This window comes from Nannospalax galili, unplaced genomic scaffold (genome assembly GCF_000622305.1).
Source record: "Nannospalax galili isolate Female #2095 unplaced genomic scaffold, S.galili_v1.0 scaffold704, whole genome shotgun sequence".
NCBI classification, from domain to species: Eukaryota; Metazoa; Chordata; class Mammalia; order Rodentia; family Spalacidae; genus Nannospalax; species Nannospalax galili.
In genome coordinates this window covers 1,669,950-1,697,806 of record NW_008352394.1, presented here as the reverse complement: position 1 = coordinate 1,697,806, position 27,857 = coordinate 1,669,950, and the positions used below count along the sequence as shown (strand labels likewise).

General features: G+C 42.2%; 1 protein-coding gene across 12 annotated transcripts in view; it reads right to left on the bottom strand.

The window, feature by feature from the left end:
- The window catches only part of Ntrk2 (neurotrophic receptor tyrosine kinase 2), a 385,346-nt gene that overhangs the window by 172,230 nt on the left and 185,259 nt on the right, over positions 1-27,857 (bottom strand). For 10 of the 12 annotated variants that reach the window (XM_008849411.2, XM_029554243.1, XM_029554241.1 and 7 more), the window contains one exon: positions 3,968-4,015. The exons of the other annotated variants lie outside the window; for them this stretch is intronic. In XM_008849411.2, coding sequence (XP_008847633.1) covers positions 3,968-4,015 — 48 coding nt within the window. The remainder of the gene's footprint in view (positions 1-3,967; positions 4,016-27,857) is intronic. 12 annotated transcript variants of the gene reach the window in all.

The window sequence follows — 27,857 nt, the reverse complement described above, 5'->3', positions numbered from 1 at the left end:
TGTCTTTTAGACATACGGCACACAGGCCTGTGAAGCATGTGGGATAAGCACATTCCTTGGAAGCAGACACTGGCCCTGTTGCCACCCACCGGTGGGGAGAAGGAGTAAGGGGAAAGGCAGGGAGCACAAAGACAGAATCAAATTCCTGGGCAAGGCCATGTAAAGGAAGTCTGAATTGCTACTTCTGGGGCCAGGGTGTGTGTTTTCAACACCTCCCCCAGCTCACCCCCATCCCCCCATCCCCGCATGCAAGTTTCAGCATCTCCATACATTCTCCACCTTTCCCCTCACGTTTAATTACTTCAATGAAAAGCAATTACAAAAACAAAGGTTGTTTTGTTAGCAGCCATACAGTTTGAATCCCAGTTCAATACAATGACAATCCATCCCCTAATCTCCAAGATCCATTTCTTCCCCTATGAGGATTATTGCAGTTTGTAGTGATAACAATGGACATTACCCAGCTAGCTGTATCTTAAACAAACTACGAATGAAGAAACCTACTGCTGTTCCAGATAATTTTTAAAGTACTTTCTCAATGGGAGTTGCATTGTAGCTACCTTTAATGATACACTGTGGCTTAATTCTGCAAACAAGTCCTCATACAGCCAACCTAGAAGCCACAGAACACTGAAAGCCAAGACAAGACCACGAGTTGTGCCCATCTTGAGTCTTACTCATCTGTGTTAGCAAACGGCAGAAATCCTGCCAGGAATAGCTGTAAAGGCAGGTGCTTTCTAATACCCCGAGTCATCATTGGTTTATGATCTGTTTTCTGACAGCTTCTAGCCAGCGATGGAAAATGGAGATGTGCTATGCTTAGTTTCTGTGTACTGTCGGTAAAACTTTCCTGCCACTGGCTGCCTTGCCAGGTCCTCTTCCATGAGGCTACCAAAGCTTTCTACTGTCAGAACTGGGCGGGGAGGCGGGGGTAACAGTTAAAGCTGCACATTTCTTAAAAGATTCCAGGCTCCACCTTTACCTCTGAGATGACAATTCAGGGATTGTCATCTTCAAAAACTCCACACGCTGTCAGAAAGCCAGCAAAGTTTCCTTTTGGCACCCCATGATGGTTAGAGATACATTAACTTCAGTTGGTTTATTCTCTGTTTTCTGGCCCAGGTCAAGTTGTGAGAGTCACAACTGTGCTGTGTCAAGGAGATGATCTTGAGATTCCTCCAGAAATCTAGCTCGGACTCACCTGCTATGTACACCCTGAAGTCCTTGTACACAGTGACTTCTTGTTTGAATACAACCAAAAACCTCACTCTCTGCTCTTCCTTTTCCACCAAAGGACACTCCTCTTTTCCTGTCTCACTATCTAAAACTCAGCCGGTCATGTAAGAGAATGCAAGAGGATAAGGGCTGGGGCCATAGTTAACACGCACATGGATGAACCTGGGTCCCATCCCCAGCTCTATAAGAAAGCAAGGTGATTTTTCAAAAGCTTTTCCACTTTGCAGAAAGTCACTGCTGACAAATGGAGCATCACAAACCTCAACAATTCATCAAGGGGAAGATTAATTCAACTGCTGTTTCCTTCATTAGTGATGTTCCAAACCCTGGAAGATTGATATGGCTGGCAAGGTTGTGGGAATTAAGACCATTTTTCTATGAACATTTTAATATAATGGAACACAGAGCACAGCAAAATTGGGAGGGGAGAAAACCTCCCCACAGGGACAATGAGTGTCTATATAATGTGACAGCAGCCTGTCTGTACACTGCACGATTTGTGTCTTTGTGTGTCTGTGTGTGTGTCTGAGCAGACACCACAAAAAAGACAGAAGTCAGAGTCACATCACAGCATGTTAAAAGAAGCTCATATGAGAACTTGGAAACTATATTATAATGTTAATATAAAGCTTGAAATTTCTATGAATGCACACAGCTACTAATCAGGTGGCTAGTTCTAATTACTCAAAGGATAAATACGAGGTATGCTTAGAAACATTTTTTGGCCCATTTTTATTTTGATGTAAAATAAAACGAGACACATAGACATATTTTTCTGAGTAAAATGTCCTACGCATCAGCCTTTTTAGATGTTTCTGAGCCTAACTTAGATGTCTTTTCTAGTGATTGAAATGGTCATCTGGGAAGAGGGCTTCCTTCTCAGTAATGCCCTTTTAAAGTGAGAGAAGGAATTTCAACTAGAGCAGCTCTATTAACTGTGCTTTTTTTTTTTTTTTTTTTTTTTTTTTTTTTTTTTTCTGTAGTCTGATGCTTTATACCTGGGGCCTGATGCCCAGTTGCTTGAGACAGTAAATGCTTTACCTGCAAGTGCATCTTCCACACACAGACCAACCAGCAGGGTCTAGACTGCCAGTCACCTGTCTGATCTGCTTTTCACACTCCAGACCACTGTTTACTTGTCCTATCAACCTTGAGCCAGATACCAGTAAACTCAAGCTCACAGCCTGCTGAATAGCACTTAAGTCCAAGGCCTGCTGGATAGCACTCAAGCCTAGAGCCTGCTGATTTATTGCAACCAATCAACCCTAGGCCTGCCACCTCTGCTTCACCCATTCCATGGAAACTACAATAGAAGTTTCCTAAGGACGAGCCCCTTTCCGTGGTTAAAGGTGTCTGCGATATGTTGTGCTAGATACAGTGATCTGCTATTTAGGAGAAACAAGATAAGGAAGGAAGCATATAAACTCAAAGTCTGATGGAAGCAAGGTTCATCATAGACACCATGGTCCAGTACCATAGAGGAAGAGTGATTCACTTCTTCCACATACACATGCCCACAAGGCCTTGACACAGAGAACCCTATGGACTGCCCTGAAAGGAACACCCCTTTAGTGTGTTTGGAGAGTGACTGATAGGCTAGTTTTGAAATTTGCCCCTTGGGAGCTTCCTAGAGTCCTGAGAAGGTGGAACTTGACGTTCCAAGTTTGTCCCGTGTGTACTTCTTTCTCTTTTCTTAGAAACAGGTTTTGCCTTTCATCTTTGAGGCTAGTGAAGGTCAGGGTGATTTCTTTCCATTTCCAGGTCTCTTCTCTCCATTCTACCTTAGACAGGCCTCAGTTGCCTGCTCATTTGTGGATCATTGGACAGACACTGATAGAGAATGTCCAACTTGACAGGGTCCTATGTCAGATTCAAAGAGGTAAAGGAAGCAGGCTTCCTCATATGGCTCAGATGAGCAAGCACAGGGCAGACAGCTCTGAATGGGTGGCTCCCTGGTACACAGCTACTTCCATAACTTTGAAATTTTACCTGTCACCAATCTTGTTACCAAAAGAACGACTAAAGGATTCTGTCTGTTGACAGAAAGGCAGTCTGTATTTTCAATCCTTTCTTGTAATTCCATTTGTTGTCTTTGTACCCACAGAAAATACCAAGCAAATTGGAGGTCCTGGGAGACCACACCTGATTTCGGTCCTAACGATGAGCTACACCATCTGCCTTCACTCCGTGAGCTGCACGCTCTGCTTTTCAATTGTCTGCACACAATCTGAATGCAAGGAATAGAATGCAATCAAGCACAAATCACAGTGTCTGGATGTGGAAGTCTGTTTTAAAAAAAAATGGTCATAAATGAACAGCTCAGAATTACCAGTTCAGAATTCTATTGCATCTTAACCAACAGAACAAAGTTAAGAGCCAAACTTGCCCAAACCTGACTGTTCTGCCAAATATGCACTGTATTTGTGGCCCTACTGCAGTTATATTTTATGTCTTTAACCCAGAACCCATCTCTGCCTAGAACTGAGACAGCAGTTGAAACATCTCTTTCAAATTAAAACAGGTCAACCTCAAATATGCCAAACTGCTTACTGAACACAATTAGCAAAGTAATGCCTTTTCTAGAAAAATGTTGGACCTTTTACTTCAACAAATCAAAATCTAGAAACACAGACTATGAGTCAAAGACCAACAAATATAAACAGAACCCAAGCAGGTTCTTCTGAATCAAACAGCACCAGCTCAGTACTTATCCAGAGCAGCGGCTACTTACCTATACCTTGTCTTGACTTTACTTTCCCAATTCCAAACCATGAGAAATCTGAAAACCACAACAAAACATAAAATAAACTTGGAAAGAGAAGTGTAAACCAGAGCCAGTCCACACTGTCCTTAGGCAAGTAACTTATCAACCCCCTCCCCCAAACATCAGTTTAAAAAACCAAAACCACTGGGTACCAAGACATCCTCTCGAACACTGGGAACTAGCCCTTGGATCTCCGTACAAACATTTGTATTTCATCCTGAGATCATGAAAGTTCAAATCGAGTAAGAGACAGCAGCCTGTCTTCAAAGAAAATGGCCCAAACCCAAGGTTAATGGCCCTGAGCTGTTTTCTTTCTTTCTCACTTTCTTTCTTTCGCCTAAGTGGGGAAATCACTGCCTAGTATCGAACCATCTAGCAGGAAGGCTGTAGGGGTGAAGACACACAATGCATTTGATAAATGTTCTATGGCTCTGAGCCCCAGTAATGTGGGATAATAATGAGAGAAAACAGAGCTTTTCTGAAGCCAAAAGAGGCAATCAAAAAGGAACACGAAATCCCGGGGGAGAGCTCACACAGGGGCTGGATGAGGATGGGGGTGGATATCCTAATGCCACATGGATTCCCACTGTTGACCCACTGGGTGACAGTGAGTCTACCCTTACAGCAGTAGACTCCACTGGGTACATGTGGGAAAGACTCCAGACATTTGGAGGGTCTCCAATGAATAAACCCACAGCAAAAGATCTATTTCTTGTCCCCAACTGTTTCATTTTAGGGAAGCACTGGGTTCAAAGTATATTCTGCACAACAAAAGAATAGCTAGCTGGACACAAGGCAGGTAAAGGAGTTGAGCCCACATAACTCACGGTTTCCCTGTTTTTCAGTTCTGTAGTGATCTCTATAGGCAGTTAGGATAATAACTAGGTGCAAGAACTAATTTAAGTGAAAGAATATAGGTAAAATCTCCTGGCATCCAAAGATGCCTTGCAAAGTTGCTGTTCTGATTATTATGATCAAGATGAGGCTTTGCTTTTCTGGTGTCCTGCATGTCAATTTTCCAACCCCAAAGCTGGTTTTATTCATTTATTATTTATTTATTTGTTTTTATTTATTATCTACTTAGCTAGATAACCAGTTATTGCAGTACAACAAATCCAACATAGGGCCTTAGGCAAGTGATGAGCTGCCTCGTCAACCCAAAACTGACTTTTGCTTGAGGTTTATCTTCCTCTGAGTGCTTCCTTCCGGGTTTTCAAAACCAAAATAAAAGCTTGGCTTCAATCCAAAGTCAAATAAAGATTCCTTTGCACGGGAGACAGAGAGCTTGATTAACAAAAGCTATGATCTGGGCTGCCAGGGTCATGCTTATGGAGTTGTTGGCTGTGACCAACCCCATTCAAAGCAAAGTGTGCTTTCCTACTGGTCACTTTTTGAGTTTTATATGTATTTATTTTTTGACAGTGCTGGGGATCAAACCCAGGACCTCACACATGCTAGCTCTACCACTAAGCTAAACCCTCTACCCCTTAATGTTTATTTAACTTGTTCTTTATTTTTTCTCTTTTAAATTTTTTTAATTTTAGTTTCATTTTATATATATGAGTGTTTGCCTGCATGTATGTAAATGCACCACATGTGTGCAGTGCCCACAGAAATCAGAACAAGACCTCAGATACCCTGGAACTGGAGTTACATACCATTGCTAGACATCATGAGGGTGCTGGGGACTGAACCTGGGTCCTCTGCAAGAGTGACAAGTGCTCTGAACCACTGAGTCATCCTTCCCACTCCTTGACTTTTTTAAAAAAATAAAATCATAGATCAAACTTTTCAAAACTGCTTTTATCTGAGAAAGTTTTCAAAATTCCATTCCTCTTTGATAGAGAACTCACTGAAGGAGAGCACAGATCACTCACTGACAGGACATTTCAGATCATTTTCAGTCAATTAACGTATAATAAACACAACTGCAATGCCATCATGCACATTCAAAGTGTTCCCATCCCCCTTCCAAAATCCACTCCAGCAGGCCTGGAGAGAAGACTTTGTGGTTAAGAACACTGGCTACTCTTGCAGAGGATCTGGGTTTGGCTCTCAGCATCCACAAGGCAGGCTCATAACACAACTGCCTTAACTCCAGTTCCAGAGAATCTGATGCCCTCTTCTGGTCTCTTCGGTTACCAGGTACACACATGGTACACTACACACATGTGGGCAAAACACTCTTGCACATAAAATAAAACTTAAAAAATCACTTAAAAAAAACACTTCAGTAGGAAAAATTCCAGAAATAGAATTACTCTCTGAGAGGACCAGAGTTGTTAGAGTGGCTTTGGGTTATATGGAGCCTCACTTTCACCAACAGTGAGTGCACCAGTGAAAAATGTATTGCTGAGTTCCGCTCAATGGGCAAGCTCAGGGTGAACCACTTCCTGCTTCCACTCTGTCATTCCTGTGAATCCACCTTGCTGAGTCTTGGCCAGCAGCCCCTGAAATCATTCCCACCTAGGTTCTCACGTGCTGCTGTGTTGCATGGGTGCATCAAAGAGCACTGCAGACAAGAAGAGCATCAGAATGCCTCTTACCTGTGCAGTTCCTAGGGCCCCCGAGCCTCTGCCCTCCCTTGCTTCCCAGCAGTGTTGTGCTTGAGTTACAGATCACCCTACACTTGCTGACAAGGAGAGGTGGATACACTTAGCAAAGTTAGCACTGAGAACCAGGCTTTCTTCAGTCTTTCTTAATTGCCTGTCCAATGCTCCAAAGTTGCAAAGTTAACCACATTTTATGACATTATAATTAAGATAGTTTTATATATAGATAAACACCATCAAGTGATTATTTATTCCACTGGCAGAGCAGAGACTTCAGAGGGTTTCGAGGTTTGCCCTGAAGGGAGTTTTGGTGGAAAGTGAGCCATTCTAGAAGTGTGTCAGTGTGTGGAGTTCAGAGGGGGAAGAGCCACTCCAGCTTAGATGAGCATTGTGGGTTCGAGGGACAGAGAAAGAAACTTCTGCATTCTAGAACACAAACTAGAATTAGCTGAGTAGGAAAGAACCGGGGCGGGGCGGGGGACACGGGTGCCCAACTTGGAATGGTTCAATTAAACAGTTTCTGATTTTTCTGTTGTGTGAAAGCTATATGCATTCATAAGACACTTTACTTCAGATGTGACCTTGAGTCTCTTCTCCAGGCCTCCAGCCTACTGTACAGTACTCACTGGAGACGTATAGCAGCAGGAGCACACTGCTCCCACCAGGCAGGTGACCCCGAGAGTGCCACCACTGCTTCGCGGTGCACCGCATCGCCAGCATGTTACTGTGTGGCCAAGGTATTATAAGGTATTATAAGAGACACTGCACACTATTAGAAAACGGGCTTTGTGCTGGAGGGTTTGGCTCAACTGTGAGCTAATTTAAGTGTTCTGAGCATGTTTGAAGGAGGACATAAGCCCACAGTGAACCGAGGAACACCTGCACTCATTCCTAGACTTGGTTACAGCTAAAATGGAATGTGGTGAACGTGTCAAACAAGCGCTGGTGCAGCTAGAGAGAGCAAAACACTGAGACACGTAAGCAAGGGCCAAGTTAACAATTCAGATTTTGTAGTAAAAATTAGGATTAGACTCAAATCAGAACAAAACTCTCACCAATCTGAGGTCAGGAAGAAATGGGATCAATTAATTTTTGAAAGAATGTCTGATTGCCGAATGGGGTCAGAATCATGGGCGAGAAAGACTAAGGGCAAGAGACTAGTCAGGAGGTTTTACTAGGATAAAGGCAAGAGAAAACAGGCGGCTGAGGTGAGGGCGTGGGACAGTTAGACTGCAGACATAACTGGGGAATTAACAGAGTTTGATGACTGACCACAATTGAGGGGTGCCTAGGAGCGAATCATGAAGCTTCCAATTTAGGGCAGTGATGTATATGATGACATTGTCCATACTGTCCTGAAGGAACTTAGAAGGAAAACCACTATGGCTGGAGACGTGGCCCAGTGGCTGCACTCACAGCAAAAGACTCACAACCACCTATAACTCCAGTTCCAGGGAAAACCAATGCCCCTGGTCTCCAAGAGCACCTGCACTCAGATTCCAACACACGGCACACAGACACACACAGACACGCACAGACACACACATACACACACACACACACACACACATAATTAAAAAATAAAATAAATCTTTTTCAAGAGAAGGGAAATAATTTGGGGAATCAAAATGAAAGCTTTAAGAGGTTCAGTATATCAGCTAAGGGGTTTAGTACAAAACCCTAACTAAGGTGTACATGTGTGGGAAGTTTAAGGGGACTGCTGAAATCAGATCTTGAGTGTTTTCTGAAGGTTTTGTCTCTAGAGTAGAGCTAGTGGGGCTGGTGGGACCTTAAGAGGTGAAGCCTAACGTTAGGTCTTTAGGTCACTTGAAGGGGGGAGGCTCTTCAGACTTGCTGTTCCCTGCCACCAGGTGAGCAGTTTTCCTCTGTCATTCATTCCATCACCATGTGCTGTGCTGTGCAATGTTCAACCATGGGCTAAAAGCCAGTGTTTGATGGACTGGAACCATCAAAACTGTGAGTCACCGTCAACCTGCTCTAAACTGGTCTCTCATAGATTCTGTTATGGTGACTAACAGAAAGCTGACTAACACAGGGAAACATCTGGCTGACAGGGTGGTCCAGAGCTCAGAACAGTTAATGCTGAGGTTCTGGATCCGGTGGGTGAATTGCAGAATGGAAGTGAAGTCTGTACCTTGGATTCATTCACAGACACAAGTTAAGGAACACCAACTGCAGTTACACGTGGATGGTATTATTGCTACCCGGCTGAGGTATGTCTCAATTCTCTTTAAAAGGAGCACAGTCATTATGTAGAGAATACAAGCTTTTTTGGACATGTCTCAGAGTACCAGGGAAACGCAGCAGCTACAGAAAGGCACAGCTGCCCCCTCTTCCAGAAGCCTCTAGTCATCCAGCTCTCTTTCTTGATGGATTGGAGCAGTAGTCATAAAACCCAAACACCAAATTTCATCAGCGCAATTTTCCTACCAGGCCAAAAAGAAACAATTTTCTCCCTTTCCTGTGGTGTTTCCCCCACTGGGAGCAGAGTCCTGCCAAACCTCCTTTTATTTTCTGTTTAATAAGAGACATTTTATTCACAGAAAATGAAGGGCTCCTTCAAAGGCAAGCAGAGCTGCAGTGAGCTGAGTCTCCCCTTTTCGAATTCCCTTATGAAAGTAACCAATTAAACCAATCTTATTTTGAAAAATAAAAAGCTGACCCGAAAGGAGGAAAGTAACACATTAACACATCAGCTGCTCTAACTAAGCTAAATCAAATACATAGCAAGAAAGATTAGTTTTACAAAGGTCTCTCAAAGGAAACAGTTACAATTTAGTGGGTAGAAAAAGGAATATTTATGATGCAAGCAACAGAGTCAGAAGAAAGAGCCAGAAATGGGCAAATGGAAGGGACTTGACTGTCCCCGTAGGTCCCAGCCACACAAGCCCTAAGTATGAGCTTAAGAACAGTCTCAAGACAACACAGTTTCTGAATTGGTTTTTAAGTTTCAGGAAAATCACATTAGTATGTGACGAGAAAAACCATCAGTTCCACTCCTTTTAACTACAGAAACTAGTTTGCTACATTCTGAAATGCCATTCATTAATCCCCACTCTGTATCCCCAAGAAAAGCATGTTTCACACTGAGAGGTAAGCAAATCGGGTTTCTCACTCTATAGCAGAGATGCCCCTCACCTCCACTCCCTGAGGCACCTCCGAGGAGGAGGAGGCCACTTCACTGTAGGGAGGCGGTTGCACCCAGTGCAGACACTCATAGAGTAAGAGCTGACTACTTCCAAACTGGTATGCTGGCCACTGGAATGGCCTCTCTGTTGACAGTTTCCTTCCTGGCTGACCTGAAATCATGGTGACTAATAGTGGGCTTCAAATTAATTCCAGTTCCTCGGGTCTCAGAAGAATATAGTTTAGGGCCAAGTTTCTACTTCTGGTTTATCTTAATCTTTTTACTTACGGACATAAACTTTATAAAAGAAAGTCCAACCCAAGAGTAGGAAGATGCTTGCTTTGAATTAAACTGGTGCTGGGCATCAAAACAGGAAGATCACCCCCCATCAGCACCAGATTTCATCTGGACATTTTCATCCCTCAAACTCTCAAGTTCAAGTCTTCCTACCATGATATAAGCAGTCTCAATGTGACAAAGTAAAGTGTTATGGCTGAAACCTACATTTTTTCCTTTCTTTCCTGGCACCTAGACTATATTTTACAGCCTTCTTTGCAGTTATTTACTGCTATGTAACCCAATTCTAGCCAATGGAGAGGAGGAAAATCAGCAGCACATGCATGGCCTGGCTCCCCAAACTCCGCATGCTGGCCACCCATGCTCTTTGCACTCCAACCTGGCCCAAATGAAGGCAGTGCACTGGCAAACTGGGTAGTTACAGCTTGAAGGTAGCATTGGACTATTCTAAGAAATAGTTAATTCTCTATAGACAGAGTAGAAAAAAAAAAAACAACTCAGAGTTAGATTTTCAGAGGGCCAATCATACCCAGCCATTTTTCTCTCCTTTCATCCATGTACAAGAAACAAAATATTGAATTTGAATAATTTTCCACACTGGGGCTTATCTACTACAGTAGATGCTGACTTAAATGGTAGACACAGACAAAGAAATGTGTATATGCTTATAGAGTTTTTATTGACTCCATGACTTCTTGATAACACCCGCTACTGAACCACAAATAAAAAATTTCACATCTGTTTATATTTTCATTACTCTGGAGATAAATCACATAGATTTCACTAGATTTTCAAAGGGCTTCTCACCCCTAAAATGTTATGAATCATTAAAATACATAAAGGTATTTATAGAGACAAAGACATAAGTAGACATGTATTCAGTATTTATATTTTATTTAATTCTATTCTCTATCCACTGTTAGGCCTGGGTACTAAGAGCCACCGTCACCTCTCTCTTCCATTCTTTCAATGACCTTCTAGTACCCCCTTGCTTCCCTCTCGCCTCCCCCAGTCTCTTTCCCACAGAGCTGCTAGAGTAACCATTTTTAAGTATAAATCAGTCACGCAAACCTCCCCTTGAGATTCTTTCACAGCTTCTCATTGCATTTTTAATAAACTTCTAATTATCACATGACTTGAGCTGCACACTCTCCGTTGCCTCTTCTCTAGAAAAGAGCCAGCAGTGGCCTCTTCATGCTCACTTTGCATCCTTTCCACCTGAATCTTCTCTGACTCTTTTATGGTTTCTGGTCAAGCATCACACCCAGCCTTATGACATCAGTCTGACGCTGGGCCCTTTTCTAATCGCTATCGTTTGTCTTCACTTTGCATGGGGACTTGGATGATGGAAGAGAGTGTACCCTAGAGTCATCCCATCCAAAAGTGAGAAAGTTAGTTCATCCCCCTTCAGGCTGACTTCTCCCATTGACTGAAGACCTCTGGCTACCAGAGAGTCCTTATACAGAGACTCATGGGTGCTTATGACGGGACACTGTGGGAGGTACAGTTGAGCACACCAATCCAAAGCCAGGACATTTGAAATCCTCCAGGAGTTGAAACTTTTTGAGCACTGGACTTACAGAAGTGGAGAACTACACATGTGATGTTGATATACAAGGTCACAGTCAGACTGCAGGCACACTAAAAATACTGAATAAACTTACCTTTAGACTGTATGTGTACAGTATATGTGATACATAAATAAATCTTGTGTTTGGAATTGGGTTCTGTCTTCAAGTTGTTTTATTATATTCTAAAATTAGAAAAAAATCCAAAATGAGCCAGGCGTGGTAGCACACGCCTTTAATCCCAGCACTGGGGAGGCAGAGTCAGGTGGATCTCTGTGAGTTCAAGTCCAGCCTGATCCACATAGTGAGTTCCAGGACAGCTGGGGCTACAGGGAGACCCCATCTCAAAAAGACCAAAAAAAAAAATCTAAAACATTGAGCATGATTTTGGAGAATGGATGCTTAACTTGTACAGAGATGGAGACAGCTGAGAGAATGTGGCTGGGGTGCCAACAGCCTGCCCGCCTGTGTAGCTCACCACCATCTGTAGGCCTGGTTCAGGGGGTCAACGCTCAGAGAATGAATGAGAACAAAATGATTTTAAAAACACAACACCATAAAGTATAAAAAGAGTAACAAAATATCAATATATAAATTAGAAACCCAACATAATATTGTGCTTTGCAAATCTCTTAGCTACCCTCTTGATTCATCTGTGGCCCTACAAGGGAACTTCCCTGAAGACACTCCATCTTGCCTCTGAATCTGTGGGCTTTGCATCTGACTATTCAACCAACTGAAGGTTAATACTATCATTTTTAAGTTACATCTGTTCTGAACATGTACAGACATTTTTTTCATTATTTCCTAAACACTATAGTATAGCAACATTTACACAGCATTTATATTACATTAGACATTGTAAGCTTTCTAAAGATGACTTAAAGCAGAAGGATGTATTCAGGCTATGTCCAAATACTATGCCCTTTTAAATAGGACAGACATAGGTGTCTTCAGACTTGGGTATCCACAGGGGTCCTGAGCTGGCCTCCCATGAGTTTTGAGGAATGACACTTCTTAAAGGTGAGCAAGACTCAGGACCCAGCATTCCAGATGGTAATGTGGAATGAAGACACTGGGATAGATATCAAAAGATGTGGCCTTTGTGGACACTGCAAGAAGTGACCTTGAATGAGCCACGGTCTCCACACTACACTGGTTTTTCCTTTGCAGAGAAAGATATTGAGAAATGGCATCAAGTTCCCTTGGTCCATAAACAGTAGGAACATACACTAAGAACATATTGACATGGCAGTACATAGTTTTCCTGAGCTTGATATTTGAGGAATATGAGCTCACGTACAATTTAAAGAAAAGCGTTCAGCCAACTGGTCCAGATTTTCTTCTGATAAATAATACTCAGATGGTTTTAGGTCACTGTTTTCTCATCTTAAGGGAGAAGCCTGTGCTCTACAAAAGCAATTTTTAAGAGTGCTTATTAAGTTCTTGCTGCATGACAAGAACTTATTGGAGATTAGACACTACTTTAATTAGGAGAAATTGATTAGCTTTTATTGTCATGTTTAAAAAATAAGAAAGTTGAAATATAAGCCCGAGATCCCACAGCTTTAAAGGACAAATTCTCAAGTGAGAATAGATGAAATTAGTATTGTTTGGAGCACAGCAAGCTGTCCTGATCCTCTATTTCAAACAATTAATTTTGAAGAAAAATAGTTGTTAGTTATTTTTGTCTTTCATTTTGAACATGTGGAATATAGCAAAGAAAATTCAGTAATTCTACCTCTTAGTCACAATGAAGTCATTTAAAGTGTCGGACTTTTCAAATCAGTTGCAAATTCTGAAAGGCTTTTTTCTGTAACAAAAGTGGTCACAGCCTTCCATGGGTGACCTGCAGCTCCTAAACTTGGACCTGGAGCGAGGCAGGGTCAGCCTCTGCTTAATAAAAGAGTTGTCAGACATGAAAGAGTTGTATCAAAGCTTTGCCTTTCAAATGCACCACCCCAGTGAGAGCTCAAAATGCTCTGCAAACATTTCCTCAGCTGTCCCAAGCTCCCCGAGGGAAAGCAGGTGATGTCTGGTTGCACACACGTTTTCCTGCTGACTATCTGAAAGCTAGAGGAGGGTGGTTGACACATGCTCGACTTCCTTTCTCTTTCGAAACAACACTGGTGAGTAATTCAGAGCAGTGTCTTCACAAGGAATCACCTTAGAAGTGACATTAGTGGCCTTTCAAGAGAATGACAAGCCCAGAGTGTCTGGCAAATATTTTATGTCAAATTCCCTTGAGCCTTAGTTTCTACAGAGAACCTAAACAGTGAGTCAGACTAGGAGGACTTGCTCAGACCTGTCCATCGTGCCCTGTCACCAAGCGAGCGTAAAATGAAGGAAAGCCACTGCACTATGATTTTCTCAGTGTGTATCTGTTGTCTTGGCAATTCTTGCTGTTTACTTATGATTTTGCTTATATTCGTGACTCTATTATTTAGCTTGTACAGGTGACATCGAAATTCAATTTTAGTGCTGCTAGATCAACATTCGCTATAGCTAATGAGAGCACAACACAGGAAACTTTCTGTGGTGTATAATGGGATCTTATTAAATATTTTATTTATTATTTTATGTGTATGAGTGTACTGCCTGCATGTATGTAAGCGCACCCATGTCATGCGATGTCCAAAGAGATCAGAAGAAGGTGTCGGATTCCATAGAGCTGAAATTACAGTCATTAGCCACCATGTAGGTGCTGGGAATGGCACCTGGGTCCTCTGCAAGAGCAGCCAGTGCTCTCAACCACTGAGTCATTTCTCCAGCCCTCATACAACAGGGTTTTAGAGGAGAGGACTGTGCATGGTAAGGTTCCTGGCATGATTCTCAGTACAACACATGTTTCGCTGAGTCCAGCCAAGGACAGGAAATGTGTGAGACTGACACAATGGCCAAGATGCTTGGTTTTAGTACTGTGTACTCTATTTACTTGGGAGCTCCCATAATGGAATAGAGCACACGAGGACTATACACACGTATAAAGCTGAGTGCTAAATAAAATAATTGAATAAAATAACCAAAACTCAAACAAAATAAAAGGCCATTGTTTAAAATGCACTGCCAGTCAATCAGACTGAAGTGGGCATCCTGCTCCATATCACTGAGGTGACTGCATGTGGTCAGTGGAAGAAACAGAAAGCCGTGGAGGGAACTGCATTTCGTACCTCACTCTTCCCCACTGCATACCCAACGTGCTCTCTAAGGGCCACTGCTTTTCTGGAAAATAATCAAAATTGACTATTCAGGTCAGAGACTCTCAAAGGGGGTGATTTGCCTCTAGAGGGAAATCAGCCGTGTCTGTAGACATTTTGCGTTGTCCCAATGGTGGGGTGAAGTAGGGGTTATCAGGATCCAATGGGCCTTTGCCAGGTATACTGCTAAGTCACCACAATGTCCAGAAAAGTTTCTACAGTGTAGAACCTGGGATTCATAATGCCTCACAGCCCTAGGCCTCAAATCCAACATAACCAGAACAATCCCCACAGTGCAGGCCCTGAGATCCACAAAGCCCAGGGAAGTCCCCACACTGCAGAAGTAGAAATCCAAGATTCCAAGACCACAGGATTGAGAAGCCCTGACCCAGGTTAGAGCGTAATAAGGATGGAATTTATTCCACATCTTTGTCAGCCTATGCAAAAGCATGCCAATCCCTTTCTCTTCCAGTTTACATGATGCTCCTTGAGAGTCAAAGCTATCTGACAGTGTCTTTTCTTCTGCTCTGGAATGAAAACATCAGGAACTGGATTCAGATTCCACGTCTTGGGAGTAAGTCTTGGACTCACCATTTCTTTGCAAAGACATCGCAATTGTTTAGGCTGTCTCTGAGCCTCTCCTCTGGTGCAAGCTGCTTCAACCATTGTCCTACCCCTGATAGAGCTGCCTGAGGGGCTTGTGAGCTGATGTGTTCATGAGACTTTTGTAGACGCTCAAGAGGAAGAGAAGAGTAAAGTCCAAAATCATCAAGGACATTCAAAATCATTGCCTGGACACGTGGTCTGACCTCAATTTTGTCAGCTGTGATTTCTCTTAAAACATCCCAGATTCAAGTTTGCATTCTTTAATTAAACATGATTTGATTCTTCCTATTTATTATTAATTCACTCAAAACCTATCCATTGACACCTGATAGGTGGCAGACAGATGTGAATGTAAGGGTAATGGAATAAAATAACCATATCTCCCTTTGTCTGAAAAATTTGTTGATTTTGTGTCTGAATTATAAACTTCAAGCTCCATCTTTTATCACTGTTTTATTTATTCAATAAAAGGCACCAAAGCACCACTCCATCAGGAACCCTTCTTTTATTCCTCAAGTAAATAAGTTCATTGACATTTACGATGCTTTTAGGATAAATACCACATTGTCCACTGTATTAATTACTTACACAATTCAATTTCACCTATTAGAGTTTAATGACTCTATGATATTCCAATCCTTACCCTTTTCCATGGGCTTCACAGCAGTTAAGTTGGCACTTTCCACATGTAGATACTCAATAAATGTCTCGATGTCTGATGGAAAGATTTTAAAAGTAGGACAGGAGACAGCCAAGAGTAGAAACATTCTTACTGTTGTCTACTGGGCTCAGTATATCTGAAACACCCTGTTCTTTCCTTGTCGTAGTTGGTCTCCAAGTTTTAGTTATCTACTTACTTGTAACTTCCCCCCATTGTGAGTTATGAGCAAAATATATTTTTATCTCATCTCCCCACTGTACTCCAAGCATTAAATACAGTGCCAGGTTAAATTTAGGTGTTCCATAAAGAGCTGATTGGAAGAAAAGATAGATGAACTCCAATTGTCCACCTATGCATTCTTCAGTGAGGAGCTAAACTTGGCATAACTGGGTCTATGGTCCAGTTGGGCACTGCACTGTTCACTTCTCTTTTCTGAAGAGAACTGGACTCCTCTACCTACTAATTCCTGGCTATTTGTTTTGCTTGTGAAAAGAGGGTAGAAATGACGCTTGAATTCCAGGCTGAAGACTTACTTAATAGTCAGCAGTGGGTGTTGTACTTCCTCTTCCTCCTGTCACAGTGAACCGTGAAGCCTCATGTTTAGACAGTAGTAGCCCAAGTGTCTGGCTCCAGAGATGGTATAGGGAATACTGAAGGCAGCCCCACTGCAGTCCTGCGTTGTACAGCCAGAGGAAAGTGATCTTTTCTGTTTTGAGTTACTGTTTCTTTATAGTAAAGTTCTATGTAATTCTTCTTAAAGGGTGTTCTTATCTATAAAAGTATAGGGCTTTTTACAGTAAAGTGGTGCTGGCAGTTTTTTAAAACATAACTCACACTGAAAATCAAGTGTCATTTCCTGAGAAAGCCATGTCTTTATCCTGAAGACATTGGTGCTGTTCGTCATGTTTCCAGAGTTCCTCTTTAGAAATAGTCTTTGAACGAATGTGGTAGAATCTACTATGAAGTTCTATTATTTAGGGGTAACAACATTCTTTTAACCATCAGAGATGACTCCGATGGAATAAGTAGTAACTCGGCTTCCCCATCTCACTGTATTCAGAATGCCCAAGGTCTGATTTCTTGAGAGTTCCTTAACTTTTCATTAAAGGCGCTACCAAAAGCTGTCTTCCAAAAAGGTTCTTGTCTGGTGATTGTCAAATATTTTCACGGCAGAATCATCATCAAATGTCAAACTCCTTCTTGGTCCTAAAATTCTTGTCATTAAGTAGATAAAGCATGAGGGATGCATGGATGGGTAATTAGGGTTCTTCACAGTGTGCATTTGAAGTTTCCTAAGCACATCTATTCTTAGATACCAGAAAAGCACATGGGCTTAAAATCTTACCCAAACAAAGATTAATTAGAAATGTACAGTTGGGATTATATTTTTGTTGAAATTATGGAATGAACTCTGTGCACACAAAATCAGTATGCTGAAGGCCTCACCTCTGAGAAGACTGTATTTGGAGACGGGGCATCTAATGAGAGAGAGTAAATGAGGTCATAAGGAGGGCTCTAATCTAATATGGCTCATGTCCTTATAAAAAGACACACTGAAGATCCCACGTTCAAGAGCCACAGCAAAGCGGCCACATGAGGACACAACAAAAAGGTAACCGTTTGCAAACCAGGACCCAGTTGACAAACACCTTGATCATGGACCTGTAGCCTCCCAGATCATTGGAAAAGAAATGTGTGCTGTTCAGTCCTCCCTGCCTGCTCTTTTTTGTTATGGCAGGCTGAGTCAAGTCTCATGTATTCCAGGCTGGCTTCAAACTCACTATGTAGCCCACTATGACCTTGAATTTCTGATTCGCCTGCCTCTACCTCTCAAGTAGTGGGAATACAAGCTTGTATTAATAAGCACAGTTTATGCTGCCCTAGCGACCAAACCCAGAGCTTCACACATGCTAGGTAAGAACTCTACCAACAAGCTTTTATCCCCAGACCTGTTGTTGTTTTGATTACCATGCTATATCCACCTCTTCCTCAACTGCTAATAATTTTCTTCTGGTTATCCACCCCACTCCCAAGCAGCCAGTACGATTCAACATAGAGCCAATGGCTCAGACATAAATGATGCATCAATACAATTCCATCTCTGTCCATGGTGGTTCAGGAATGGTCCCGGGACTAAAGCTGGTCTGATAAAAACAAAGCCCAGGAAGTGTGTATGAAGTCTGAGGTCAGTGGTGTTCTCTTTTCTGTGCATGGACATCTGGAAGATGTGATGGCACTAGGAGTGGATAGGAGTCATCATTCCCCTAACCAAGAAAGAACTTTGTCTCCATGATGAGCCAACCAATGAAGAAAAGCCAAAAGAAAAGCCACAGGCTTTGGACCTTGATTTAAGTCAAGTCCAAAACATGGAATTTGCTCCTTGATGATATTTTCATGCAAAACAATAAATCCTCATTACTGTTGAAGCCAGTTGCAACTGTAAGATGCCAAACTAACATACAGCCTGGGCAATAGCTGTTTTATTTTCAGAGAATTACTTCTGCATTCCCCAAGGCCAGAATGAATGGGTACCATACTCTGAAGTCCTTTCATGGGCCCAAGTGCTAAGAGCACTAATGCTGGGCTAGCCTGTTAAGGAGATGTAAATGTCCTGCTCTTCAAAGCCATCCTAGATGAGGGGAAAGGCACCCATTTTTCAAGGGCTTTGACTCCTCTGGAGATGGAAGGTCAGCCCATTTTAGTAATTTCCATGGGAATGAATAGACATATACTTCAGCTATTCAAATATTTAACTAGCTCTTTTGTTGTTGTTTTGAATCCCAAGGAGCTGCAGCTGCCTGTTTGTGTCTGTTGTGCCTTTAAGGGGCTTGCTGATTCAGTAGGATCCCATGAATGCATTAATTAGCCTCCTCTCATTTTCCCAGCCCAAGCCTATGAAGAAATGAGCATTTGCAGCTCCAATTGCTGGGAACGATGAGAGTCTTGAGAGTACTGGAAAAAGGAAGGCTCAGAAATGCCTGCCTTCTGATGGGCAGTTTTATGCTGGCAGCAGCCTGTGTATGCACAAGCCTGGGCTTGTGTGGCTGCATGATTAATTTATTGGCTATCGCTACTGGCAGGCGTATGAAACATAGGCACTGCATTAAAGTGTAACAGGGGAGATGGGGCACTAATCAGCTCAGGTACGTGAGTCAGAGGGAGGGAAGGATCCAGAGAAAATAAAATGTTATGGAAGGGTGGAAAATGATTTATAATTTTTAATATATATCATCTAAGCTCAATCTTTATAACTGCTTGTAGGCCTCCATGTTGTGAAGACTTTGGCAATAAAATTCTTCTTCCTTAAAACACTAAAGTGAAGGACACTGGTGGGGGAAATAAAGAATCATGAGAAATGAACTAACTTCAAAAGAAAATAAAAGTGTTTGACTTAAAATGAAATTTCTGCTTGTTTCTTTTAAAATGATTTAGAAATACAGCTTTTGCTGGGAAATACAGACTTTACTGGGAAAAGCTGCAGTTCATCTATCAGAACGAGAGTGGGATGGGAGGTCTCTCCATGAAATTCAGTCCCTCAGATCATTTTTAAAATTATTATAATATAAGAAAATGCCCTTTCAAATAAATAAGTGTTCATGTCAGGTTTAACCAATAACCAGCCAATTAAATTACTATCCACCAAGAATCCTGGAGCTTGGAAGCTTGAATCTATGCAATTAAGCATCTGCAAATTTAGAAGTTAGTACACAGTCTAGCAATCAAGTTGGGAATTGTGTAAAATGACGCATCCTTCCTCCTCTTGGTTTTGACTGTTCTAGCTGGGTTTTCTTCAATCAAAGAAATTATAAGAATTATTTTCAGGAGTACTTCCCTTTCCATACCACATTCCTTCCGGGTCTGTCACATTTGATAGCATCTCGCTGTGACTGTGTTCTTTGGTGCCTGCTTAGAAATGCCAGGTGCTTATAGAAAATGGGCAGAGGAAGGATTTCATGATTTACCCAGAAACATCACGATGCAAGAAGTCAGAAATTAGGGGTTCATTTGTCCCTTCCCTCATTTCTCCTCCCTTCATAAAAATTCTCTGAGTTATTCTGAATGTGAGAGAAATCTACAACGTGTTTATTAACATAGAAATTGTGATGGTTAATTTTAATGTCAGTTTTATTAGATTAAGAAATGGCATAGGCATTAGAAATCAAATTGTCCTTTAGTAATTCATTCTAACTAGAGCTTTCAAATTTAAAGATAAAAAAACAAATTTTTAAACGGCGTTAGCATACTTAAAATGAAAAATATTAAGCATACTTACATGTGAAATGTCTTAGATTTATACAAGGAATGGATTTTTCTATTGGTGCTTAAATGTCAATGCATTTTGTAATAGATGATTTAGTAACAAACTTAAGCAGTTAAATGTTTTGGCTGGCATTTGTTAAAATTATATATGTATATCAAAATAAATTTACCAGTGGAACTACACTTTAAAAAAAAAAAAAAAAAGAAATGGCATAGAGAATTAGTGATGGTCCATAGACAAATCTGTGATTTCTGACCTAATCAATGGATTCAGCCCTTGATGGGGATTAGAATACCCTAGCATTATAGGAAGGTGATCAAGGTTGTGGTGGGGCTCGGTTCAGCAGAAGTAGGCCACTTGGAGCGTGTCCTCAGAAGCTTTATCTTGTTCTGACCCTTTGTGTATCCTGTATTTTCTCTGTTTTCCATCCCCCAAGAAGGGAAGACCAGCCTCCTCCACATGTCCCTGCTGTCCTGTTCTTCTGCCCAAGCTTGTAGGGCCAAAGAACCATGGCCTGAAGCCTCCAAAGTGAAGCAGCGAACCCAAAGAAGTTTCTTCTTCTTTAAATTCTTTATTTTAATCACTTTTGGTCATAGCAAACCCAAAATTAATTCCTGCAGAACCCTGTATTTTATTCCAAACAGTAAATCACTCGTGTACTAATGCTGGCTGAGAAGGCACCCACCATGGCCCTGGCCAGGCTCTCTGGGTTTTATGTGCCTGCTGCCAGGACCTAATCTACTCTATCTTCCATGCAGCAGCTAGAAAACTTTGTAAAACGTCACTGAGATGGGCCCAACTTCTACAATGGAGCAATGGCTTCACATTGCAGTCTTATAATCCAAACTTTTTTTTTTATTTATTGAGACAGGGTCTCCCTGCAGCCCCAGCTGGCTTGGTACTTGCTGTGTAGACCAGGCTGGCCTCAGTCTCACAAAGATCTGCTTCCCAAGTGCTGGGGCTGGGATTAACTGCATGCATCACCATGCCCAGTTCAGAATTCAAACTTTTAACTAGTTCTTACCTATCTTTGCCCCAGTCTCCAACGTCTGTTCTAGCAGCTGAACTGTGATTGGCAGCTCTATGGTCACGTGATGCTGAGGCCTGCCTCTGTGTGTGGTCAATGCCAAACCTTTTCCAGTGTTTCCTAATCATGCTTATTGCTCCACAGCCACCTTCAGAAGACCTCTTCTGACCTTCTCAGACTGTGATGTGTTTCTCTTCTCTGTTCACAGGAAACTTTGCAGATCTCAGTTTTAACTAGGTATCACAACGATCTGTTCATGTCTGTGTCCTGGACTAGATACTCAACTGGAAGAAGCCTCTATGCTTTCAACCATTTACTCCTATGCAGTTCATGGACTGAAGCTTGCTTCCTGATGCTGCCCTGCCATGACTGAGGCCTTGTAGCCTTTGCTTCTCCCCGCAACCTCAAAACTCTTTGTGTCAGCCGAGACTAGGCTACTTATAGCCTACCATTCCTTTGAGTTCTAGCTCTCTGCGGTGAAAACTCTCTGGGGAAATATAATCAACTTTGACAAAAGGAACACAGCAAGCCATCATGGCCAGGAAATCCAACCACTGCTAGGCTGAGCAGTTGATTGACCTATCAGTTTGACCTATCAGCAGGTCCTGGGAGGAAAGGACCACAGGAACAACCTTACTGTTAATTAAGGGGAAGGAACTGAAGTCAAGGGACTTTATTGGGAGCTGGCAGAATACTGCAGTGGAGGGAAAGGCTGATAAGAGAGAGGTAGGAACATAAGCCTATGCCTCATCTGCTTCTGAATGCTTCACAAGAGCCTATAATTATGACTGTTTATCCTTTGTATACCCAGGGAGCCAATTTATTTCAAATGTTGACAACGAAACCCACTGAGTACAATATCGTAGGTAGACAAGAGTCTACAAGCCTCTTCTTACATGCCAGGTACCTTATTACTTGACTTTCACCATAATGTGTAAGGACCATGATCCTTACCACATTGGAAGGAAACCAGATCCAGAGAAATTTGAGACATTCTCACCAAAAAGCACAGTAAAGGAATCTCAGTAAATAAGTGAATAGTGGATTGGAAAAGCTGGAGCATGGAGAGAGAAGAGGCCATTCAGACATAGACACTCTCTCCATCCTCTCCCCAGCTAGATAATCATGGTCGTCCATGAATTCCTGAGCTCACAGTCTAAGGTCTAGTTGACCTTTGTGTGGGTCTAGAATGTAGTCACCCAGCTGTTCTGCCAAATGTTCAATTTCTCCCCAAATTCAGCTTTTAAAACTGCAATACTAATAATCAGCCTAGCCAGTTGGTGTTGCTAGGCTAGGACTAGGGTGGGGTGAGACTTTAACAATCATGTAGAGGAAACCAGCCTTCACTGAAGTCAGGGGACAGGGGAGGCTCCCATGAGCATGTAGTTCACCTCTGGTCCACTGTGATCAGCACTATGGATAAGAAACCAAGCCAGAGTCCCAGCGAAGAAACTTAGACACAGGCCAGCTGGCCCTGACAGGAACTAAGATCCTCAAGAGGTAATCTCTTGGCAAGGAGGCAGTTCGGTGCTGATTTTATCAGGTCCTATAGACTAGGATGACATTCTCACAAAGTGGGCACTATTGCTGGTGTGAGCATGTTGTATGGAAATAACCATAAGAGTTATGGGGAAAATAATTTGCAAAAGGGTACGACATGGATCAGGAGGGTGATAGTTTACATGCTCCTGAAGTTGCCAAGGGCCTCTTTCACATGGAAAAGAGTTGCACCAGGATGCATACCCATCACTGAGAGGATGATTAGTCAGTCATTTCCTAGGCTTAAGAGCTGCCATGGCATGCAGGGCTGGCTGCAAGTGAGAACAGGGGATTAGGAGGCATTCCAGAGTTACCCACATTGGCTATGAGAGTTGAGAGATGCATTAATATTTCTTCTGTTCCCTGTTCTGCTATGCTCCCTGAGCCTTGGGTGTAGCAGTAGCACTGTAGTATCACTTAGGGTTGGGCACCTCACAGACCCTTATTCTCTGTGTTTGAGGTCCCAGGTATTGATTCTCATTTTTGCCCAGGCCACAAACATGTAGTGAGCAACAATGTAAGCCATGGGTAAGGACCATGGGGTTGGTGACACTTGGTCAGCGGTCAGCGTGCATGATTAATGACAGGCGTGAAGTACAGTAGAGCCATTTGAAAGTTAGGGTTAAAATTTGTGCTCATATGTGGTCTAGGTTTTCTTAGGTTTTCAAAAATGTGTTTTGACTGTTCCGTTGAGAAATAATGAGGCAAAAGCAGATGAAAACCACCTCAGCGCTTCACACACAAAAGTTATCTGACAAAGACACCCATTAGGTTGACCACCAAACCACAAATGGGCAGTAATAAATAATACATAGCATGATTCCAAGTTGCTACAAATGTGTGTTAATTACTGCAGTCATAAGGAAGTGAGGTCATTTATTTTTCAAAGAATTAATAAAATGGAGGTTTCAGCTCTGCACCTTTGGTCACTAGAACTCGAACTCAGAGGTGCCCCACTGGCCTTGTTACTGAAGTCTAAAAGCCCAGAGAATACTTGCTGCACTTCTAAGACATCACTGCAAATTAAGGAACCAGACTCGGAGAAATCAGAAAGGACAGGACATACACACACTTGATTCACAACTGTTAGGGTAAATTACCATCACAATTGAGGAGACAATGTCCTCTGAAGAAAAACTAGTCCTAAAACACTACCAACTAATTTATAAGTTGAATTCTTGAGTAAGACATCAATTTGATTTTAATTATATATATAATATATATATCATCAATAAAAGGATTTTTTTCTTTTTCTTGAGAGTCTTTTGTAGCCCAGGCTCTCCTCCAACTTGCTTTGTAACTTTGATCTTGAGTGTCTGATTCTCCTGCCTCCTTCCCCCCAGCAAACAATAAAAGTTTGCAAAACAAAACCTACTATAGTGGAAGACAAGAGAAAATCAAGTCATGTTCACTTCTCTTGTACCTTTTCCTTTAAAACTTAAAAATCTTTTATTTAGTTAGTTTTAAATTTTATTGAATTTTTTTGTATTTCGTACAGAGCATCTCAAATAATCTTGATCATCTTTATACCCCAGTCCCCACAGGGACACTCCCATAGCCCCCCCCTCCCCCCCGCACTGGAGCCCATATACTCTGTCATCCCCATTAAGGCCCACTGTGTTGTCAGTGTCCCCAGCTGTTCCCCAGTGCAAGTCCATCCACTGAGTCCCTTGTTTTAGGAAGATCAGCTCTTCTTCATCTAGCAGCAATCAGTTGCCAACATTCCTCCAGACAGGGGTCTGCTGTTCCTTTTCCCAGTTCTATGCTGGGTTATTGTCTGCCTGAGTTTGCATGGGACTTGTGTATGCTGACCTCATTGCCATAAGATCATGTGAGCAGGGTCTCGGGAGCTTATAGGACTCTGTAAAACTTTAAAATCTTTTTTACATAAAATATGTACTTACTTTGGGTAGAAAATTTGAAACAGTTGAGAAATTACATTGTGAGCATGCTCTTCTCTGTAATTTCAGCATCTTTCAGCTGGTAAGTCTGATGTTTTTGAATATTTAGGATCTTAATTTTTAGTTTTTGCTATTATAATTTATATGGTGAGTAGCCACATTGTACACACACAGCATCCCCTCCACAGAGTACCTCATTGTGCACAGAGCATTCCCTCCATGGAGAGTAGGGGCACTATACACAGAGCATCCCCTCCACCGACACAACATCCCCTCCACCGAGAGCAGCAGCATCATGCACACAGCATCCCCTCCACGGAGAGCAGCGGCATCATGCACACAGCATCCCCTCCACTGAGAGCAGCTGTATTGTACACAGAGCATCCCCTCCAATAAATCTCCTATTTTCTTTTGAATGTTTTGCAATGTACTCGTTTTTTAATTTTCAGTAATATTTTTTGACTTCACATTAATACCAACATATACATGAAGTGTGAGTTTTTGTGTATTCACTTGCTATCCAGCTGATTACAGACTCTTTAGATTACTATTGAACTTGGAATTTTGAAATGTTCATCATATCTACAAATCTTCATGCTATCCTTCCCCACGGGTAATGCTCTTGTGTTCATGCTGTGTCCTGTCCTATTAGCTGAAGTGCAGAACTCAATGCTGCAGGAATTCTTGAGTGGCTTCAGAGTTTAGTGAGAAATCTAAATTCCACTAGCAACTGTAAGGGAGACTGTTAATGTCAACTATGGCAGCTTTACCACACGAATGAGGCATCTGCTACTGTTAGAACACAGCTTTTAAAAGAAAAGTTATTTAATTTTATCAACATGTAGTTCAAATAGAGATAACCAATGTGGTTTCCTCTGTGCCTGGGCACTGGATTCTTGTAATACCATAGAATCACAGGATTATCGTCTCATTGTTAGGCTGGATGTCAGGTTAGGTTTTATCTTTTTATGTCAAAAAAGGTTTTATCTTTTTATGTCCATCTGATCAGAGAGTCCTTACTGGGAAGCTTCCCTCCAGTACCTCAGTTTAGCTGATCTTCAGGAGACCCTGTTAGCTCAGGCACCGTTTCTAAGCACTACTCTTTGCATCAGTAAACAATTCCGTAGGGTAGAGCTGATTATTACACAGGAGGACCTGGAGGCACGGAGAAGTCAGCTCTGTGTGCCAGTTCACATAGTGGCAGAATTAGGGTTTAGAACCCAGGCAGCCTGACATTAGTATTGGCTAATGGCTACCACAACCAAACCTCTGGTTTGAATCACAGCCTTAACCCCTGCCACCCAGGTAGCCTTGAGCAAATCAGTTTTTTTCAGAAGTTTTATCACCTCTAAAAGACCATCAGGAGGGGGGCTGGAGAGATGGCTCAGCAGTTAAGAGCACTGACTGCTCTGGCAGAGGACCTGGGTTCGTTTCTCAGCACTCACATGGTGGCTCCGAACCATCCTTAACTCCAGTTCCACAGGAATCCAAAACCCTCTTCTGACCTCTGTGGCATTGTACGACATGGATGCACCCACATACATTCAGGCAATACACTCATACAAATAAATAAATAAATGATAAATAAATAAATAAATAAACAAATATTTTTTTGGTCTTTTTGAGACAGGGTCTCCCTGTAGCTCCAGCTGTCCTGGAACTCACTATGTAGACCAGGCTGGCCTTGAACTAGGAAGAGCAATCCCAATTTGTTCTAAGGACATGTGATAAGGAAATATAATTATGTGCACTCTACGATAATACTAGATTAAGCTAGAAAAGAATAACATTTTGCACTGGTGTAGCCTGATAGAATAGTAAGCCTATTCTTTCAGCTAGAATTCAGGTCTCCTGAGGGCACTGGCTTTTTGGTTCATCATATTGTACTCACTGCCACTTGCGTGCTTCAAGTACCTGGTGGTTCTTGGTAATCACTCCACTTAGTTTAATTCAAGAACACCCTCCTTGATCCAAGATCTCAGCTCCCTATAGGGCTACTGCATTCAGGTACAAATATCAACATAAGCCATCATTTCTAATAGCCTGAGGCATGTGTGTGGACAGAGCAGACCATAGAAAAGACCAGACCAGCCTGTACTTGCAGCTCTGCACATCTGGAGGTGATTTTCTGCCTGATAGCAGTATCTGAAAAGTAACTGTGTTATTAATAAAATGTTCAAAATGCGTGAGCACATTTGAGCAATTTTATCTCCACCATAAGGCTAACTCAAAACGTTTTGGCAAAGAGAAGAATATGGCATTTGCTCAAACCAGCCGTAAGGAGCTCTGCTTGCCCAGATTCTGTTCAAAGGCTGCTGGTGATGCTGCAGGAGCTGCGCTGCTGAGTCCCATCTTGCCCTTCAAGCACAAGAGCATTCTGATGATCCTGAGCTGTTTCATCTTGTCAATTGTTTTGCATTTTACATTAGATTAGGAGTTGCTGGCCTTGCAGGGGAGACGCAGCAACAGCCTCAAGCAAGCTCCACATGCCATGAAGAGCTGTTCAGCCTTCCATGGCTTTCACACATTGTAATTTCAAAGCATTTCCATATACGTGATTTCAGAGGAATTTCCCGTCACCTGGTTTCTCTGGGTCAGACTTCCCCTATCATTACCCACATGGTTATCTGCAGCAGAAATAATAATTTAAAACTACGTGGTTTTAATACTATGATTATTACTGAGGAGGTGGAAGGGGCAGCTTTGATTTTCTGCCAACCCAATGAGCCATCTTTGGATTTCTGTGATTTGTTGTTGTTGTTGTTGTTGTTGTTGTTGTCTCTGTCTGATCTCATAGCAGAAGATTTGAGAAAAATGATCCCACAGTATTGGCGTCTGAGAGCCACACCCTTCTTCTATGTCCTGAAAGTAGCAATGACTACTTATCACTCGGGGCTAGTTTTGCTGGCAGAATGTAGCTGGGTGCACACTGTGTTGTAGCAAAAAAATCACTACCAATGGGCAGTGAATGCATCATTCATGATGATGCTAATTATTGTGGGGAGAGTGAGGATGGATGGTGACAGCTGCTAAATGCCGCTTTAAAAATGGTTACATTGGATTTCGTGTGTGTGTGTGTGTGTGTGTGTGTGTGTGTGTG